We start from the raw sequence: 20,729 nt of genomic DNA, 5'->3' as shown, positions 1-20,729 counted from the left end.
GAGCTTAACAGTTTAAAAGTACTGGATATTCTATTTTATTTTACACGTAGCTTCAGCTCACTTTGAAGAAAATTGGATTGGTTACACAAGTCTTTCTGCAAGGTACAAACAGAGCCTAAGGTTTTGAGTGCCCAAGAATGCTCTTTTCAAGTAGGTGAACAGGCACATAAACATCATGTAATGGCGTAAGGACTCCCCAGAACATCTTCAGGTCAAATATGTTTTATATAAGCTGAGGTTGCATGAAAACAGCTGCTAGCGCTGTGCTGCTCTTTACAGGATTGGATGAGTGGTGTTGTCTTTGGCTGTGTGGGCTTAAATGTGTTTCTAATGTGTGTGTCAAATAATTACCTGTTAAACAGACTGCCAATCTGGCTGAAGCCAATGCTTCCGAGGAGGATAAAATAAAAGCTATGATGACACAGTCTGGCCATGAATATGATCCAGTCAAGTAAGTGTTGATCATATCAAATTTGTTCTTTGAAGATGATGAACAATTTGTAGAGGTGTTTGTTTTAACGAGAGACACATGTGTACCTCTTTCTTCTCTTCCCCAAACCCCTTTAGTTACATGAAGAAACCCTTGGGTCCACCTCCCCCATCGTACACGTGCTTTCGTTGCGGCAAACCTGGCCACTACATAAAGAACTGCCCGACAAATGGGGTAAGATTGTGGGAGATGGGTCATATTGCTTAGTTTTAAATGCTTTTACATTAGTGATTATGTAACGAATGCATTAATATTTGCATGAAGGGTTGTTTCTCTTGGGCTGAAATACAGAGGTTATGCTGCAGTGTGGCAAAGCCCTCCAAATTCAAGGGAAATGTGGAAATAATAATAAAGCTTTCTTTTTTCTAGGTCATAGGCATTAAAAAAGGATTTTTTTTTCTGTTTTTAACTCTTTTTTTATGATAGTTCACAGTTTTTAGGATGTCATAAAAGAAGGAAATGTTTCTGTTGACCCCATCTGCTGAATGTTTATGTGGTTTAATTGCACACATCTGAGTGTGAATGAACAATAGTCACTGAATGTATGTGTGCAAGGCATGAACTTGGCCTTCATCTGTGGATGGTGTCTGGGATTCCCCCTCCCTGGAGGTGTTCCAGAACAGGCTGGATGGGCCTTTGAGCCCCCTGACCCAGTAGGAAGTGTCCCTGCCCATGGCAGGGATGTGGAACTGGATGGGCTTTGAGGTCCCTTCCAACCCAAATCATCCCATGATTCTGTAGTTCTCCAGTGAGTGATTCTGTGTGCTGAGCTGAACTCTCACTCTGAACTGCGCTGTGGCAGGTTGTGTCTGTGTTCTGAGTGCATGGTGACCTAAGGGATGTTTCACCCTTGGGGAACCTGCAGCCAAAGAAAGTCGATTGAGTTCAAAACTCAAAAGCCTTGGGACATTCTGGCAGTATTCCTTTAGGGAAAGAAGTGTTTTAGTCAAGTAACCTTTACGGTAGGTAGAAGGAGAGGATTACAGGCTTTTTCTATTTAAAACAATCACTGAAATCTCATTCTAAGTGTGGGTTTTAAGACAAGATCTGTCTACCTTTCTTAACAGGACAAAAATTTTGAGTCCGTTCCCAGAATTAAAAAGAGCACGGGAATTCCAAGGAGTTTCATGATGGAGGTGAAAGATCCCAATACAAAGGGTGCGATGCTGACCAACACAGGAAAATACGCAATACCAACTATTGATGCGTAAGTGTAGAATTAACCAGGCTGGCCAAAACTTGAATGAGAGAAGCTGTGCACAGATGTCTGAGTGGCAGTGCAACCACGCTGGCTCGTGTCTGTAATTAGGGGGAGGAAGTACTGTTGTTATATCTTAGCCTGGAATGTGATGCTTTCTCATCAAAATAGGGCGGGCCTGTTGTTCACACCCTTGGGACCTGGTTAAACTCGCGGTATGCTGAAAATCTGTATTTCTGCAAAGCATGTCGGTAGTGTTTGTAGCTGGAATCGCTCTCTTTGAAAGCTCCTTTCGCTTCTGTTTGTTTCAAAGGCTTCTTGCAAAATTAAACTAGTAGTTGTTGGGCTGAGACTTTCTCCCCCTCTGACACTTAGCAAATTCCATGTGTGAAGTGGCTGAAGGTTTCCTGTGGCTTTAAACTTAAGAAAATGCTACTGTGTGCTGAGAACAGTGGCTGTTTTCAAATGCGCTTGGTAGCGCTTCTGATTTTCTGTCCTGGATCTCCTTTTGTAGAAGCTGTAACATAGACTTCTTTCACTTATAGCTGTAATTGCTTGCAGACTCGCTTCGTCCTGAGTCTGCAATGTATGTTTATCCTCTGGTGAAGGAGAGGTGGGATTCATTTCATCTGAATTCTAGCTTCAAAAAAAAATCGTTTTCTAGTCTGAGCTTATTTCGTAGTTTATACAGTGAATGGGAGAGTTCTGCAGAAGGAAGATTGTTTCCCCCTCTGTCTTCTAGTGCTGTGGCTATAGAAGAATAGTTGAAGCCAACTGCCTTTGTTTCAAAAGGCTAATGTGGAGTGAAAAGAATTCCATCTATTTTCTTCCTTTGATAAAATCCTAAGCTTGGAAAAAATTCCCATTATCCATCTTTAACTTTTCTTTTTCCTTCCCTACGCTCCTTCTAGGGAAGCTTATGCTATAGGAAAGAAGGAAAAGCCTCCTTTTTTACCAGAGGATCCATCCTCCTCCTCGGAAGAAGATGATCCTATTCCAGATGAGTTGTTGTGTCTCATTTGTAAAGATATAATGACCGATGCCGTTGTTATTCCGTGCTGTGGAAACAGTTACTGTGATGAATGTAAGTGTTAGTCCTGCATTAGTTAATTCAAAACACCAAATCTCAGCTGCTGATAGCAGAAATTGGAGATGAGGGAATTGCTTTGTTACCAGGTCTATTTAGTCCTTAAGTGTACCCTGAATGGGAAAGGACTTTTCCTTGTATAAAGGGGAAAAAAAGAGGCAGGAAGCTTCTCTCCCGCTTTCCACATCTGGTTAAATCCTGGTTAGGTGCGGAAGGACGATGTTCATAATTGTGCAGGTGATTACAGCATTAGATTTGAATGCATTTGGTTTGCCTGCTGCCCTTTCTCTCATACAAAGTTGTATATCCAGCTCTGAGGGTTTACAGTGGTCTGCAGTAAATGGATAGGGAGGCACTTAATCCACGTTCTTCTCCACCAGCAGCTTAGGTACAGCCTCCAGAACTCAAACCTACTCATGATCTTTTGAAACATGCTTTATTCATTACCTTTGGCGTTGTTGGCTTCTCACTGTGCTAGACAGTGGAAGAGAGAATAGTTGAAACATCAAGACACAGCCTGCTCTGCATCTTCAAATCTTACAGCTGTGAAATGACAAAACCATATTATTGTTTGCTGAATACTGGAAGTATTTTCCCCTGTTGAACACTTAGAGCTTCATGCTCTCAGTTCAAGGCAACACTCACTCGTGCATGTTTTTATAACTGATGAGAACCCAGATAATTCCCTTGGTGTGGCTAAAACTCTTGATGATTGTAATCCTTCACAGGTATTAGAACAGCATTACTGGAATCTGAGGAACATACGTGCCCCACGTGTCATCAGACAGATGTTTCTCCCGATGCATTAATTGCCAACAAATTCCTGCGCCAGGTAACAGGATGACTTTTATGTCAGAACTGTGAGAAAAGTCTATTTTTGAGAAGCTGAAAGGGAAGAAAATGCTAATTTACATCTCTTTAAGGCCAAATTGAATAAAGCTAAATTCCTTTTCAAATACATTATCTGTTGTTAGAGAAGCTTACAGCTCTTTAGAGACAGTCTGGCAAATTCAGGTCACACTTTTGTTTAACGTGCTTGCCTTGCTTTCACATGAGGTGTTAACACCGAAGTACTTCAAATACAGATACTCTGGGTTAGCATTCATCAATATCAGTGTTTAATGTGATGTTTGTGTATCTGTGTGTTGATTTATTGTAGGATTGATGGCACTTGCAGGAATGCACAAGTAATTTTTCTCTGTGGACGCTTTTGTTTGCAAATCTACTGAGGTTTGTATTACCTTCTGGAAATGTTTCTCTGCTTGTAGGCTGTGAACAACTTCAAAAATGAAACCGGCTACACAAAAAGACTCCGTAAGCAGGTTCAGCAGCAACAGCAACAGCAGCAGCAGCCACCACCACCACCGCCGCCACCACCTCCACCACCCCTCATGAGACAAACAATAACACGCAACCTGCAGCCTCTGCTCCGGCCAGCCATTTCCAGGCAGCAGGATCCACTCATGATACCCTTAGCTTCTCTGGCTTCTCGTTCTGCTTTGTCATCGCTGGGCCCTGGTCAATCACCTATGGCAGCTGGGCTGCCAGTAAATCCTTCTTCTGTTGTTGTCTCTGATCTCCCTCCAGCGATGTCCCTGTCTCTCCGTGAAAAGCCAGACGGACCTTTTCGGTGAGTAAATCTGTAAATCAGTGTGAATATAAAAGACAACAAACTGCTTAAGTTGGACTGTTCTTCTGGAGCTTCTCAGCCAGTGGTTTATGTATCATTAGTGCCAGTTCCAGATAATTGTGGAAGTTCTAGGGGTTTGGGTTCGAACAAGGACATTTTGATAAGTTAGAAGGTGCCTCATGTAGGAGTTTTCTCAGAAGTATTTCTTGGCTGGTTCCCCTATTGGCCATTCAGGACAGGATGACCCTGAAAGAGGGCTTTTTTTTCCCCAAGACCCTTTGATTTTTCGATGGCTGGCAATTCCTAAAGTTCCTAAAGGAACTGCTTTGTTCTGTCAGACCTTGAGTGCATTCAGTTCCCTTTAGCCTTGAAGAAATAATTTCCATGAACAGCGTAAAAGCATGATTATAGGTAAAACTGACAGGTGTTTTCACGTTACTTTTTCCTACAGTAATGCATCATAAACATTAAAATTCTGTAAATTCGAAGGATCACAGTTCCCAAGAACCTCTTTGGCAGCCTACAAGCTTGCACTGAAAGGAGATTTAATATATTTCAGTTCTTGTGTCTTCCAAACTTGAGGTTCAGTGTGTCGTTAGATGTGCTCTAGTCTTTTCACGTGCCGATGGTGTGACACAGTATTCTCCCTGTCAGCTTCCTCTTTAAATGGCAGTGTAGGCCAAAGTGACCTCTTGTCAGTGCTTCATCTGGCGTCAGCCAACTTCACGTTTGTGAATCTGGGGAAGATTATTTCTAATTGTTTTTTTCTGTTTACGGTAGTCAGCATTACCTCACCTTGGACGTTATTTCAAATAGTTTTTGGGAGCAATATTTGAGTAACAGATCCCCTGGTTTTCGTTGTAGTGATCCCGATACTGTTTTGCCTCCTGCTTTGATGTCTGCTGAGATTACCAAGTCTGCCTCGCTGTCTATCAGCAGCTTGTTGGAAGAGAAGGTAAATTTTGTCTCAATATACGCAATGATTCTTGTGTATTATTTTCTGTTTTCTAACCATTTGCGTTTCTTCTCAAGGGCTATCAGGTTCCTGTCCTAAGACAGCCAGCATTGCCGAGTCTCCTGGGCCCTCAAGGACAATCTATACCCACGACTGGTGAGTGACTGCAGCTCCAGAATTTTTTCTAAGAAGTTATCTTCAGAGAAACTGAAGATATCTCTGCTCTGGTGAGACTCCACTTGGAGTCCTGTGTCCAGTTCTGGAATCCCCAACATAAGAAGGATTCTTTCTGTTGGAATGGGTCCAGAGGAGGCCACGTAGCCGCTTCCCAGTACCTGAATAGGGCCACAAGAAAGTTGGAGAGGGGCTTTTTATAAGGACCTGTAGTGATAGGATGAGGGGAAATAGTTCTGAATTGGAAGCGGCAAGATTTAGATTAGACATTAGCAAGAAATTGTTCATGATGAGGGCTTCTCAGGTTGCTCAGAGAAGTCGTAGCTGCCCCATCCCTGGAGGGATTCAAGGCCAGACTGGATGGGGCTTGGAGCAACCTGATCCAGTGGGAGGTGTCCCTGCCCGTGGCAGGGGGTTTGAACTGGATGGGCTTGGAGGTCCCTTCCAACCCAAGCCCTTCTATGATTCTATGAAACTAAATGGGTTCTTTTTCTTACTCTTTTTCCCCACTCCAAAAGGTCACCCAATGAGAGCCGGGGCAATTCGCTCACTGGGAGGCAGACCAGGCTGGGAACTGTAAGTATTCTGTAGAAATTCAATACGTTAATACTTGTACCCAGTTAAATCAGGCCATAAGACATCACTGATACAACAGCAGATTTATACTAAAGGAAGTATGCACAGATAGTTGCGGAGAATACAAGCGGTAATTAATTTTTAAATGGCTTAATTTGAAATAGCTTTGATGGAGGAGATCTGTGCTGACAGTAATGTTATTATAAATAAAACTCCAGTACCTAATTGAAAAGAGGACTCTGAAAAATGAACACTTTTTGAGGAAATCATAATTACATATAAAAATTAAGTATAATTAAAAGATGGGATGGAAAGCCACCCTTTTGATTACCAGCTGAATAGGACTGGAGAAATAGATTTCCCCATAGAAATCAGCCTCTGTATTTCTTTTGTTAGCTACCAAGTTGGTGCTGATTGAGCAAATTATTGGAAAAGTCAGCACTGTTGTTTTATGACAATTTGGAATTATTACAGCGTCAAGTTAGCTTCCCTTTTGTTTGAGATGGATTGTAAGGGTATGTTGTGTTTATAAAATGTTAAAAATAAAACACAGGATCAATCCCACAGATGGTCTAAAATCTCAAGTTCAGTAAGCAAGAAAATAATAGTTCAGTGGCCAAAACAGGCCAAATGCATCATCGTGAGTCAAAGACACAGGAAGTGTCTGTGGGAGGAGTTCAAAGAAGTTGGAGAGAAGATGAGTTAATGTTTGTGCAGTGCTCTGACGTCAGAAGTGTTGCAGTGTGAAGGGTATCGAGGAGGGGCAGAGGAGCGGTGGGCACTTGGCACGTGGGAGATGGGAGCTTCTTGTACACCTGAGCAGCCCCCACCCACAGTCGCGAAGCTGAGGATGAGGAGAGAAGACAGAGGGAGCTGTTGGGGTGAGGATGTGGAAGGCAAGTTTGAGGATCAAGAAATGCGCGTAGTCTCAAATGAACAGAAAGCAAGGAGAGAAACACTTGAGAACAAGAAGTGCTTGCTCCATGTTCCCACTTCGTTGGCTTTCGTCCTTAAAATCAGGGCGGAGTGTAACAAAGTGACACGTGTTTTTGGGTTTCTTTAGTTCAAATCGAGGACGCCTGCATAGTGAACGTTCCCAAAGGAGCCAGGCCCCATCACTACCAGCATCAGCACCAGTCTTTGTGCCTGTGCCTCCACCTCCCTTGTACCCTCCACCACCCCACGCACTTCCTCTTCCACCGGGGGTGCCACCACCACAGTTTCCTCCTCAGTTTCCACCGGGCCAGCCTCCATCTGCTGGGTACGCTGTCCCCCCTCCAGGATACCCCCCAGCTCCTGCAAACATCTCATCAGCTTGGGTCCCAACAGCAGTACCAGCGGCTCATTCAAATACCATCCCAACGACACAGGCTCCTCCCTTATCTAGGGAGGAGTTTTACCGAGAACAGCGGAGACTTAAAGAGGAGTAAGTATTTGGCTCAGTGACCCTGCGTTGTTGTTCATTCTTGTGTTGTGGTAGCGTATCGGACTGCAGTTACACTAAAGTGCATCTGACATAAGCAAAAATGACGTAGTGTTTTTCCCAATATGCCATTTCGTTGCAGATGGTAAACGTGCAAAACTAAACAAAGACAAATGTAATTCTAAAGCTTTCCTAAAACTTGTAGGAATTCTGAACTGTTTTTGCTTAAATAGGATGTTCACCTTTCACATTTGCATGCAGTATACATTATCTCATATTGGCCATGTTTTGTTTCTTGATGTCTTTTTGTAATAAAGGTCAAACTATAATTGTAATAAAGGTCAAACTTATTTTAACAGGGAAAAGAAAAAGTCCAAACTTGATGAGTTTACAAATGATTTTGCTAAGGAATTGATGGAATATAAAAAGATTCAAAAGGAGCGTAGGCGTTCGTTTTCCAGGTAACTGCTTTACATGTCCGTAACGGAGAAGCAGATTGTCTAGAAGAATCAGGAGGAGTTCCACTCCACCTCTCTATCGTTAGATGGATTGGATGATTCCAGGGATTAGCAGGAACAGGAGTTCTGTGCTTAGGTTACCAGCTCAAATAGGGCAGGGATGACAGCTGATGGATAGTTAGGGTTTGGCAGCCGTTATTAAGGAGCGGGCGTCTCTGCTGAAGCTTGTCTGTAATGGCACCTTCCCCTCCCGAGAGCCAGCAGGAGGCTGGAACCGGGATAGAGGCAGGTGCTGGATGTTCTGCATCTCCCTCTTCTGATTGTAACCAATACCTCGCAGCACTGAGGAGGAGACGTGAGAGAAATTCACTTCCTCTGTTGTTTGTCTTGTGTGGATACATAGCGAGATTATAATCTGGACTGCAGACTGGTGGCTCTTGCTAGTGTTTTGTTGACATTGTTAAATTTTCCTTAGCAATTAAAAGGTCAGCCTTCATTTTAAGGAAATAGTAAATTGATTAAGGGCTTTGAGCGGCAGAATGGTGCTAATGAGCATGTGCAGATTAACATGAAATGGCTCTGTAAGAAATAATCAAAGAAAATCTTGTGGAGAAAATACTCAAAGCAGCTGATGCTTTCTACCACAAAAGATCCCTTGGGCAGGAGTCCGAGTAGCTCTCAATTAGTAGTAAAGCTGGCAGTGTCTTTTCCAGAGTAGTGGTGTTGAGTCGTATCACTGGAGGCTGCAGTTAGAAGTTTTTAGATAGGATTCTTCCTGAAATGCGGTCACCAGCCTTGGTTCGAGGCTGGGTTCAAGGTTTGGGCAAAATCTGCTAGGATATCAGGCTGGAAGAGTTGATTAAACAGTCCTGAATGTAAGATTGCAGTACAAGTGTTTTGCATCCTGTAGAGATTGCCAGATCAGTAGTGAAGCTAAAAAGGCTAAGCTGGCAGTTTAAAATAGAGCTTTGCTGTCTTGAGGCTAAATTGTGTTTTCTTGCTGTTTGATACCGCACTGTAGTGTTGAGACTTGCTCTTTTTGCATCTTACTGCAACAGAAATGATTTGCACTGCATGTAGTTGCTGAGTAGTGAAAAACGTGTGCGTTCAGGTACCAGCAGAGGCCAGTGTGCACCACCTTCGATCAATCAATAGAGTGGTGCTTCATGTGATAGAAGTGAGTGGAAAGGCACTTACCTTCCTGTATGTTTTTACACTAACAAAGCAGCAGCCGTTCTGTCTTGTAAGCAGAAACCTTTACGTGTTATGAGGTTCTTCAATTTGCAGTAGTGTTATGTCAGCAGCTGAGAGAAGCTTTGACGTAAGCGTATGGAGAGGAAAAAAAAAAACAAACCAAATTTGGGAGGAAAAAACTGGGGAGACTGACTGTTTTGAATTAACTTCATTTATTTGTTTTTGTGTTGTGTTTTTTTTTTAAGGTCAAAGTCTCCCTATAGTGCTTCATCCTACTCTAGAAGTTCCTATACCTACTCAAAGTCAAGATCAGGTTCTTCCCGCTCTCGCTCCTACTCTCGATCGTTTAGTCGTTCCCATTCTCGCTCCTACTCACGGTCACCGCCGTACCCAAGAAGAGGCAAAGGGAAGAGTCGTAACTATCGCTCTAGGTCGAGGTCGCATGGTTATCACCGGTCACGGTCCAGGTCGCCCCCATACAGACGATACCATTCACGGTCAAGGTCTCCCGTATTTAGAGGCCAGTCTCCCACTAAGCGGACTGTACCTCAAGGCGAAGGAGAGAGGGAGTATTTTAACAGATATAGAGAAGTTCCACCATACGACATGAAAGCTTACTATGGCAGATCTGTTGACTTTAGAGACCCTTTTGAAAAGGAAAGGTACAGGGAGTGGGAACGGAACTATAGAGAATGGTATGAAAAGTTTTACAAGGGCTATGCTGTTGGTGCCCGACCTCCGGTAAATAGAGAGAACTTCTCTCCAGATAGATTTGTTCCCCCCGGGACCAGACGAGAGACTTCGCCATATGCTCGGGGACGCAGAGAAGATTATCCTGGTGGGCAGAGCCACAGAAATCGTAGTGTAGCTGGAAGCTATCCTGAAAAACCTTCTGGAAGAGAGAGCCATGGCATCAAGGACCCTACAAAATCAAAAGAGAAGGAGGTGGAAAACCCACTGGGAGATGGCAAAGGAAATAAGCATAAAAAACACCGGAAGAGAAGGAAAGGGGATGAGAATGAAGGATTTCCCAGCACCGAGTTGTTAGAAGGTGCGAGAAAACCAAGAGAGCCAGTTACAACTGAAGATGCTAAAACGGACTCTCTCTTCATGGTTCCAAGCAGAGATGATGCCACCCCTGTGAGAGATGAGCCTATGGAAGCCGATTCGATTGCTTTCAAACCAGTGTCTGAAAAGGAGAAAAAAGAGAAAGAGAAACCAAAAGCAAAAGTTGACAAGACAAAGCGGAAAACAGAAGCGGCTGTTGCTCCCAAGAAAGACAATGTAGTAAAACCAGCTAAAGCTTCACAAGAGAAGGTGGACGCTGATCGTGAAAAGTCTCCTCGAACAGAACCTCCTGTGAAAAAAGTGAAGGAAGAGCTGCCAAAGACAGACAGTGTTAAAACATCCTCCTCTCAAAAGGAGGAGAAGGCTCTTGGTACCCCACGGAAAGCTCACCCAAAAGTGACAAAAGATCACGGAGAAACCAGACCAGCCAAGGAGGAAAAGGCAAAGAAAGACCATCCAAAAGAAACCAAGTCAGAGAAGACCTCCAACAAAGAGGACAAGTCAAAAAAACCTGCTGACAAAAGCAAACCTTCTGATGCCAAACCTGAAAAAAGAAAAAGAAAAGCAGATGAAAAGGCCGATAAAGAACATGAAGGCACTTCCATAAAGGCCTCTAAACCAGAAACTGCTGAATCAAAAACATCGCCAAAGGGGAAGACTGAGCCTGATGGTGAAAAAGGAGAGAGAACTCCCGAAAAGGACAAATCTGCTCTTAACAACCCTGCAAAAAAGATTAAACTGAACCGAGAAACTGGCAAGAAGATCGTGAGTGGAGAGAACGTGCCAGCTGCTAAAGAGCCTTCTGAGAAACCAGAGCCGAGCAGCAGCAAAGTCAAACAAGACAAAGCAAAGGGAAAAGCAAGAAGAAAAGTGACAGCAGCTGATGGATCCAGTTCAACTCTCGTCGACTACACCAGGTACCGCAGCATTGCTTTTCCTGTTCTGTCTTTCCTCCTCCTCCAAACAAAGTGGTGGATTTTTTTATGTTGATCAGTGAAGGGAACAGTTAAACTTGTGCCAAGCGAGGGAATAACCTGTGATCTTCTCTGTTAAACTTGGCACGGGTTACCCAGAGAATTTGTGGCTGCCCTCTCCCTGGAGGTGTTCAAGGCCAGGCTGGAATGGCCTTTGAGCAACTGGATCCGGTGGGAGGTGTCCATGCCCAGGGCAGGAGGTTTGAACTGGACAGGCTTTGAGGTCCCTTCCAACCAAACCATTCCATGCTTCTATGTTTCTAAACTGTGCTTGAATCAAAATCAAATTGCATTAAAGAGAATGAGCGGTCTGCACTGCACAGAGAGGCGATAAGGTCAGCTCATGGGTGATGGGTTTCACCCTTACTGCTGAGACTTTTCTTCCCTTCTTCTTATTCATTGCATGTTGACTCTCTGAGGTGTCCCCTTTGTGTGTTCCTTCCAATCCCACTTGCTGCTAAGGGCAAGCAAAATACCATGCAGTATTTTGCATTTTAAAAATTGCAAGGTACTGTAATGATCAGTTTTTGTCAGTATGACCTGAAATTATCCCTTGCAGAAATAGCAGCATGGTTGCCACTCCGTTGTACTGCTGTTGGCTTTGAGCACGGTGCCACGCTGACATGGCTACACTGTTCCCTGCTCAGTGCTGACTTCTTTGGCGCTCACCTTGGTGATCTCTCTTCTATATTCCATTGTGTGACGTGGGGAGAAAAAAGGGATTTAGTGTGGAGCTGTTCTTAGGTTTCAGTGCACACAGGAGCAGGACTGAGCAAACTCAAAACTGGAGACTTAAGATAGTGCCTTGATATTCTAAAAAGTGTTTAAACCATACTAAGTAGAAGCCTGGGACATGTCTGTTCCCATAATCAAACATCTTTTGAGAAAATGCTGAAGATTTAGAATTGAAACAAAAGACACTTTATAAAGTGTTACAGAAGGTGGCGGTGAGTTTGTCATATGGTATTCATGTACACTTTTTTCCCCTCTTAGCACCAGTTCTACTGGAGGAAGCCCTGTTCGAAAGATGGAAGAAAAGCCAGAAAAAACAGATACCAAACGAACTGTCATTAAGACCATGGAGGAATATAATAACGATATAACAGCCCCAGCTGAAGATGTGATTATTATGATCCAGGTCCCTCAGTCGAAGTGGGATAAAGACGACTTTGAGTCTGAAGAGGAAGACATTAAATCCACCCAGGTGCCCACAAGCATAGGAAAACCTGCTAGCGTTGTAAAAAATGTGAGCGCTAAGCCACCAAACCCAGTAAAACATATTGAAAAAGAGACGGAGCCTTTGGAGAAAACACAGAAAACTACAAAAGAGGCGAGTTGTGAAAGCTCCCAGCATGATGCAAAAAGTTCAAAAAGCTCAATGCTGAGTGAAAAAGGAAAAACCAAAGACCGGGATCATTCTTTGTCAGACAAGGACACTTCTGAGAAGAGGAAGAGCAGTGTTCAGGTAGAAAAAGACCACTCGGAACGTGCAGCTGAGCAAGGAAATGGAAAAAGTACTTCTCAGTCTTCCAAAGACAGCAGATCTTCAGAGAAACACGATGTTGGCCGCGGATCCACTGTAAAAGACTTCACTCCAAACCGCGACAAGAAGTCGTCTGACCATGATGGCAACAGAGATCATTCTAGTTCCAAGCGTCGAGATGATAAGAGTGAATTAGCAAGGAGAAAAGACTCCCCTTCACGAAACAGAGAATCTACATCGGTACAGAAGAGTAAGCCAAGAGAGGAACGAACAGATCCGTCCAAAAAGGGTGCTGGAGATGCCAAAAGGAGCAGCTACAGTCCTTCACGTGAGCGGAAGCAGTCTGATCACAAAGCTGCTCACGATTCCAAGCGTACATTGGAGGAACACAAACCTCTAGATAAAAATACAGGAAAAGATAAGGACAAAGAAAAAGAGAAAGATAAAGAGAAAGAAAAAGAAAAGGAGAAAGAAAAAGAAAAAGAAAAGGAGAAAGAAAAGGAGAAAGAGAAAGAAAAGGAGAAAGAAAAAGAAAAGGAGAAAGAAAAGGAAAAAGAAAAGGAGAAGGAAAAAGAGAAAGAAAAGGAGAAAGAAAAAGAAAAGGAAAAAGAAAAAGAAAAGGAAAAAGAAAAGGAAAAGGAAAAAGAGAAAGAAAAGGAGAAAGAAAAAGAGAAGGAGAAGGAAAAAGAGAAGCTTATCCCAGAAGTGAAGAGCAATAAAGAGAAAGAGCCAGCTGGTAACAAACCACCTTTGAGACAAGAGTCACCAGATGTAAAAAATGAGAAAGAGAATGTAACTGGGCAAAGCGATAAGAGCATTGTCAAGCCCAAGCCGCAGGTAAGCAGCTCCTCACGGCTCTCTTCTGATCTGACTCGAGAGACAGATGAGGCTGCGTTCGTACCTGACTACAATGAAAGTGACAGCGAGAGTAATGTATCAGCAAAAGAGGAGGAGGCTGTGGGCAAGACTCCTAAAGAACCGAAGGAGAAAGCTGTGGAGAAGGCGAAAGAGGAGACTGCAGTGCCTGCTGCCGCAGCTGACCAGCCCGAAGCGAGCAGGAGTCAAAGCCAGAGCAGCCCCAGCGTGAGCCACAGCCGCAGTCAGAGCCCGTCCGAGAGCCAGACCCGGAGCCACAGCAGCAGTGCCAGCTCAGGAGAGAGCCAGGACAGCAAGAAAAAGAAAAAGAAAAAAGAGAAAAAGAAGCACAAGAAGCATAAGAAACACAAGAAACATAAGAAACACATCGGAAATGAAACAGAATTGGAAAAGAGCCAAAAACACAAACACAAGAAGAAAAAATCGAAGAAGAGCAAAGATAAGGAGAAAGATGACCAAAAAGTGAAATCTGCCACTACATAGGACGGCAGATAATTAAAAATGACTTAATTCCTAAGTCATCTGTATTAAATTTTGTTAAAATGTAAACGAATTCAAGCGTTGTAAATAATGACATGAAAGACCCTGCGCTGCACTTAAAATATTGCTGCTTGATTATTTGATTTTTACATCAGAGCTTTATAAAAAGTGAACATTTTGTACAGAATTGTGAGTTGTGACCATGTAACATGAAAGGTTTTGCTGGGGCATCTTATTTTTACCCACCGGTAATTAGTTTGGGTGGAGTTTACTGTACTGTGAAGATCTTCACATTTGAGTTTTTTTTTAATTGCCTGCAGAAGCAGCTGGTATCAGTTATACAATATCAGCAGAATGGTTGGCAGAATACGTTACAGCCCTGTTATGTCACTTTTTGATTACAATAAAACCAGTTTTCAGTAAACTATCCAATGTGATGAGATTTCCAGTGGTGACAGAGAACAGAGCAGTGGCAGAAAAAAGCTACCAGCGCAAAGTACGTGTGGAAAATAGCAGGTTAGTGGGCTTTGTCCTGAAAAGCCTGGCGAGACCCTGTGTCCTGCAGGGCTGTGACACGGGGAAGTGCTGCCAAGATGGCACGTCTTCATGTGCCCAGAGGGCTTGGGTCGATGTTGTAAAAGTGGTATATGGCCCTAAAAACGCAGCTGCTGTTGACAGCCCGTACCAGCTGCTCTAAAATATCAGTATATATATAGCTGTCGCGTTTCCACCTTGTTTGGTTCGTTTAGGAAGCTGTTACCATTTGCCAGCAAACATTAATGGTCTGGAGTTGCACCAGGGCAGGTTCAAGTTGGTCATCGGGAACAATTTCTTCACCAAAAGGGTTCTCGGGCACTGGCAGAGGCTGCCCAGGGCGGGGGTGGAGTCCCTGTCCCTGGAGGGGTTCAAAAGCTGGGCGGACAAGATGCTCAGGGTGGTTCAGTAGTGGGCAGGGACAGTTGGACTCGGGTGATCCTAAAGGTCTTTTCCAACCAAGTGATTCCGTGATTCCCAGATGCAGTAAGATACCCTGTTACCTCTGTTTCCTCTGAGCACTGCTCATCTCCAGGGCGTTTGTGGGGTTTGTACAGAAGATGATTACTACTATTGCAATACAGAGGTGTCCGGTGATGCAGAACCAACCCTTCCATGCGGTGTGGGCTTGGGCAGGTGAGGGTGCAGAGGAAAGCCCACCGGAAAGGCAAGCTTCTTCTTCATACTGCTCTGAACCGTGAAAGGGAACCATCATCAGCTGGGCTGAGCAAGCACGGTGGTGTTGGGCTGGCAGTTGGGCTTGATGGTCGCAGAGGTCTTTTCCAACCTTTGAATCTATGAGAACTTTAAGATGGCTGTAATATATCCAAGGTGGCTGTGGGTGGTGCTGGCATCTCCTGGGCTCAGCAATGGAAGCCCTCGTATGACAGGCCGTGGGATCGCTCCAGAAGGTTCTGTGGGGAAGCGCTGTAAATAGAAGCGGCATTTCAGGGCTTCCTGCTGAGACCATTCTGTTCAAAGTGGTGATGTTTAGGCGCTGTCGCTGGGTGCTCAACAGCACAGGCGCCATGAAGCCGTCGCTCGCCTCGTGTTCTGGTGGGTGCTCCCATCGTAAATGCTGGGTTGCGACTGGGCATGCCACTCTTCTGATGGTTAAAAGAACAAACCAGGATTAGTACTGGGTTGCGCTTGCAGCAGACCGTGCCTTTCCGTGTCAAGGCATTCCTGGAGGGTTTGGGGTGTTTCTGCACAAGCAGAGCAGGCTTTCCCAGGAAGCCACTCAGGTTCTTGCTTACCAGAATCAAAAGGCACGTGTTTGCGATGGTCATTAAAGGTGCACATCCAGCATTGCCCAGGTGTGGTCTGGGAAGCTCCAGTCTCCGGGGTACTGGTGATGTCTGGGGGCTGCGGGGAGGCTGGGATGCCCTGTCTGTGTGGTGGGGGCTGTGGGAGACAAGCAATGTGTTTTACACCTGCTCTGTTAATGACTTTGGCCTCATACAGAGAACTCAGGACTCGGTGAGGTGGTGTGACCAGAGCTGGAATATATTAATTCTGCTTTCTTATCAAGGTTCAGAATAATGGGTAAGCTTGGCTAGAAGTAACATTTTGGATGTTTCTTTATGGAATAGGTCCATAAAACCAGGCAAAACTGTATTTTTAAATAATCTTGTGCTGAAAAAGCTGTAATCGACGGCTGTCCTAACGCCCAGTTCAACTCCCATGTCAGAGCACTGCAGCATCACCGATGATTTGTCAGTCTCCTGTGAATTCGGTTTACTCTTCACATGGAGTTTTATGATTGTTTTTTTCCCAGTTTTTGGGCTGCAGACGCCTGGAACGCAGGTCTGCTCCAGCCCGAGGAGATAATCCGGCTGCAGTCCAGACCGAGCTGCTGAGGTTTCTCTGTGGCGTCTGCCATCGGATGAAGGGATGCGAACAGGGTTTCTGAGCAGGGGTGTATCAAACGCATTTGATATCAGGTGGTGAAATGCAGCAAAGGTGGCTTTAACCTCGGTGAGGGGAGGCAGCTGGCAGAGGGAGGGGGGTGCTGGCTGCCTCGTTCGGATGTGAGGCAGATGCCGGGTTGGTAGTTGAAGTTGTCACAGAAGGAACACGTTCTGCTGCTGGGCCATCTGCCACAGAGAGTGTGGCCCGTTCCACAAAGGGGGTCACAGTGTCTGTCTGCAGAGAACCCCCAGGCCAGCATGGCAGTGTTGGGCATCTGCTCTGTGCCAGAATGAAGGATGAAGCCGGTAGCTTGAATCCATGGCTGACGGGATCACAGAAAAAGAACTAGTAAGGTGCAAAATCTCAGGTCGCCACAGTTAGTGAGGGGCATGGAGAGGCTCCATGGTGCTCGCGCTGCTGCTTTGTGCTGTTGGTCCATGGGCCCTCGTGAGCTGTGAAGCAGCCCTGACGCTGAGAAAGGAGAAAGACCCGCTTTCAAGGGTCTGAGCCACAGAACCCCGATGTTCTCCCTAAGATCTCATCTCAATCTCCTGTCTTTCAGCTGAAAACCATTCCCCTTGTCCTCCCCCTACACTCCCTGATCAAAAGCCCCTCCCCAGCTTTCCTGGAGTCCCTTTCAGTACTGGAAGCTGCTTTAAGGTCTCTTCAGAGTCTCCTCCAGGCTGAACAACCCCAACTCTCATCATAATCCTGTTGTGAGCCTGGCTCTCTGCTCATCCCGGCTCCAGCAGCCGTCAGGCTGTTCTGTGTGCAAACCCATCCGGAGATGGGGCAGCTCTGGGCTAGAACGGCTCTGGGAGCAGGTTGGGGGGGCGCGGAGCAGGGTCTGGGAGTTGATGGCACCCCAGGACGGCTCTGGGGGCTGTTGAGGACGGGACCTGGCAGGAAAGGTCACCATCGCAGGGGAGGCAGCTGCTGTCCCCAGGTTTGGTTAACAGGGCAGGGAGAGAAAGCAAAGGCAGCCCAAGGTTGAAGGAGGCAATACCTCTGAATGAGACTAATTAAAAGGAAGAGCTAATCAAGACCTGGAGCTTTCAGGAGTCCCACTGGGCTGGGGGATGCCGGGTGAGCTGGTGGGGGAGCGTGGCTTTCGGGGCAGGAGGCTCCCTAATTAAAAAGGGCGAGCAGTGCTCGGTGGGGAGGGGTGGTGGAAGCTGTTAGGGCTCTGCCGGCTTTGGGAGCATCGCCCCCGCATCACCCTCACTTTGCCCTTGCTTCGCCCTTGCCCAGCTGCTCTGCTGTGTGATGGCAGCGAGGGTCGTGGTGCAGCTGGGGCAGGGGATCTGTGCTGGACTCTGCCCAGGGCTGACAAATAATTAACTCATTCCAGAAACACACAGTAAAGCTCAGGACAAATTCACCTGCTCTCCAGCTCAAAGGTGATCAATCCGGGTCTTGCATGGAGGAGCTGGGCTCCAGGGGGCTGTGCTCCCAGCTCCAGGGAGGTGCGGCTGGGGTAGCATCAAGGAGCAGAGCCGGTGTCTGGAGGCATGGAGATGGGTGGTCCTGGTTTAACATTCTTTTTTGTAACACAATTTTCAGCAATGATATTGATGAAATCTTTTGTGATAATGTCAGAGAATCGAATACAGGTAAACCAGGAGAAAGAGCTCAGAAGCCCCCATTCCCCCACTGTCCTGAGAGGGGCCGGCACTTCATGCCTTTAACCTCAGAAAGGACAAACTCTTTTCTTCCAGTTATGGATTTCACATCTTGTTTTCCATTTCACCTCTCGCTTTCTATCACACAGACGCCATCGGAGTGCTCAAATTATATGTCAATGTAATCTGGCAGGAAATATTTTATGAAGATAAAACCTCTTCCTTATCTCTTGTTTGTTTTCTACCGCATCTGCGGTCCCTGCAGCCAGGCTGGGCTCTGTACAACATGCTCTTGCGTTTAGCTTTATCTGCTCCTCTCTAGCTGAAAATTGCTTTACACATGAGGGCAGAATAGAATCACACAGCAGTCGTCATCTCTTCCAAAATACATTTAATGTTTTAAATGTCTGCGGGTGGATTTCTCTCTGGATGCCAAACAGGGGAAGCCACGGGCTCCTCCGTCTCTGTCACCACGCAGTTTTTTATACCACTCGCATTGAATATATTAATTACAGTTATTTAAAGCACTGAGAGGTTCCTGCTTTCACCACGCAGACCCCTGTGCTTTTTGCTGAACTAAAGCAGTTGGTGAGGCTCTGCCAGCATCTCTGCGCGCTCTGCCTGCAGCCGGGCATGTGCTGGTGTTTCCTTAAAGACAGCAGGCAGAGTCGTTTGCTTGGGTGTAAAGTCTTCCTCCAGCCTCCCTAATGCATAATCTTGGAGGCAATTTCAATTAAAAGTGAAATGTTTTGATGATTCTCAGCCTCACTTTAATTCCCTTCTGTGTAGAATAAGCTGTGAATGGATAAAGCACGAAACGAGGCTGCAGAGCAGGTGCTTTCACTGCCTTGGCCAGGGGGCACCAGTTTGAACAATAACAGGCTTGGTTTTGTCCAAAACCTGCTTCATTGGTTTTTTTTTGCGAAATAATGGGTGTTGGAACTGGATGACCTTCCAGCCCAACGCATTCTATCATTCTTTGATGACGTTGTGGCTCTCCTGGCACTGACCTGCAGCCACCCCAGTGCCTCCCCGCTTCCCTGGCACCGTTCAGTGCCTGGGGCTGTTGGTCCTGCCCCGGCACAAACCCGAACCAGTGAACAAGGCAACAGCACTGGCCCGGCACCCCCTTCCCACCCAGCCAGGGCTGGAAAGGCAAACAGGAATGTGGGGCAGTGGAGGTGCAGAGCCCAGGTCTCAGGTTCAGTCGGTCCATCTCAGGGGATTCTCCCCCAGCTCCACTCTGGGGCATCTTCTTTGTTTTCCATCAGTCTTTCTTTGCAGGAAATACATTTTCCCATTCCTGCCCTAAATTTACATCTTGTTTTTACCCAGATGCTGTGCACCAATGCCTTTTATCCATCTTGGCCGCTTGGCTTCCTTCCACTGGTGAGCATCTCCCTGCTTGGCGTGTGGTGAGGACACGGTGTGGTTGCCTCTGTGCACTCTGCCACTCGCCGGCTCCCGGGTAAGGGTTTGTGGACTCAGGGCACCGACCTGGCGCTGGTGTTTTGCACATGGGCTCATGCAGCTTTCGTCCTCCTCGGCTCGGTGCGTGCAATGGATGCATGGGCAGTGCCCCACCCCGGGCTGGTGTGTGGGTTGCACGGTGCCTGTGTGCTGGCAGTGCCGGTGCCAGGCGAACGGCGATGCCCTTGTAGGCGGTCCCGGCTCCACGGTGAGTGGGGGCTGCTGGTGCTGTTCCAAACTCATCACACTGCCTTCATTATCTGTGCAATGCAAATCGTGCCACGTTGGGTCGAGCCAGGCTCTTCTGGGCAGGGGAGGTGATGGGAGGGTTTTGGAGGAGGACGATGGTGATGAGGATGAGGTGCCCAGAGGACTCTGGGGCTTTTGTTGCATTTGCTGAACTGTGGGGGATGCCTGGTGCCAGCGTTGTTGCCACTGGGCATGAGGGTCGAACGCACTCACTGCTGAGCCCGTGATCTGCTTTCCCTCCCCACGCAGGGAGGGCTTCACTCACAAATTCCCAGCTGTAATCTGGGGCCAGGCTGTGCAGAGCCCACCACGACAGGTCCCTCCGAATGTCCCCTCCTCCTCCTCGAGTGGAAATGCCTCCACGGCAACACCTGCTTCTTCGGGAGGTAAATCAGGGTTGGATAATTAGCAATGACACAGTCGGTGGTGGAATGGCACGGCTTCCATTTCTATCGGCTCGGCTATCATGCGTCGCATTCACGCTGGTGGTTGGGACAGCTCTGGCTGCACAACTTCCCACCATCGCCCCTCCGCGGGGCCGGGGCAGGACGGGGCTCTTACAGGCGGGTTTTCCACCCATGTTTTGTGTGTGCACGCACGCACGCCTGGGCTTTTGTCACCCTTTTGTGAGCAAAATGGTTGTTTGATAGCAATGAGCAAGGGCTCCTTGCCAAGTTTGCCTAATTAAGATTAAGCATATGCAGATTTGCCTTGTTTTCAGCTAATGACAGCTGCAGTTGTTTGTCATGCTGGCTGACTGTTGATCGGAGCAGGCAAGGTGTAAGGGTGAGCTGCCTTCACACGAGTGGTCCCTGCCCTCCCCGGCTGCTGCTCAAGGCTCGCCCCCACCCTTGGTACTCCCTGCCCGCTCATCAGC

General features: G+C 46.4%; 1 protein-coding gene across 2 annotated transcripts in view; it reads left to right on the top strand.

The window, feature by feature from the left end:
* RBBP6 (RB binding protein 6, ubiquitin ligase) overlaps nucleotides 1-15,715 on the top strand; it is a 31,326-nt gene extending 15,611 nt beyond the window's left edge. The window contains exons 5-17 of one of the 2 annotated variants that reach the window (XM_054080215.1): nucleotides 363-451; nucleotides 568-664; nucleotides 1,558-1,697; nucleotides 2,600-2,772; nucleotides 3,504-3,607; nucleotides 4,044-4,405; nucleotides 5,270-5,360; nucleotides 5,438-5,516; nucleotides 6,053-6,110; nucleotides 7,174-7,536; nucleotides 7,893-7,994; nucleotides 9,431-11,170; nucleotides 12,221-15,715. In XM_054080215.1, the coding sequence (XP_053936190.1) occupies nucleotides 363-451; nucleotides 568-664; nucleotides 1,558-1,697; nucleotides 2,600-2,772; nucleotides 3,504-3,607; nucleotides 4,044-4,405; nucleotides 5,270-5,360; nucleotides 5,438-5,516; nucleotides 6,053-6,110; nucleotides 7,174-7,536; nucleotides 7,893-7,994; nucleotides 9,431-11,170; nucleotides 12,221-14,069 (5,247 nt within the window). In that variant the 3' untranslated portion in view covers nucleotides 14,070-15,715. The remainder of the gene's footprint in view (nucleotides 1-362; nucleotides 452-567; nucleotides 665-1,557; nucleotides 1,698-2,599; nucleotides 2,773-3,503; nucleotides 3,608-4,043; nucleotides 4,406-5,269; nucleotides 5,361-5,437; nucleotides 5,517-6,052; nucleotides 6,111-7,173; nucleotides 7,537-7,892; nucleotides 7,995-9,430; nucleotides 11,171-12,220) is intronic. The other variant, XM_054080216.1, reaches the window with a different exon arrangement.
* The last annotated feature ends 5,014 nt before the right edge of the window (nucleotides 15,716-20,729 follow it).

The sequence above is a fragment of the Cuculus canorus genome, chromosome 15 (genome assembly GCF_017976375.1).
Source record: "Cuculus canorus isolate bCucCan1 chromosome 15, bCucCan1.pri, whole genome shotgun sequence".
Classification (NCBI taxonomy): domain Eukaryota; kingdom Metazoa; phylum Chordata; class Aves; order Cuculiformes; family Cuculidae; genus Cuculus; species Cuculus canorus.
The sequence above is the reverse complement of the archived record's forward strand: the minus strand, read 5'-3'. Positions and strand labels throughout refer to the sequence as shown.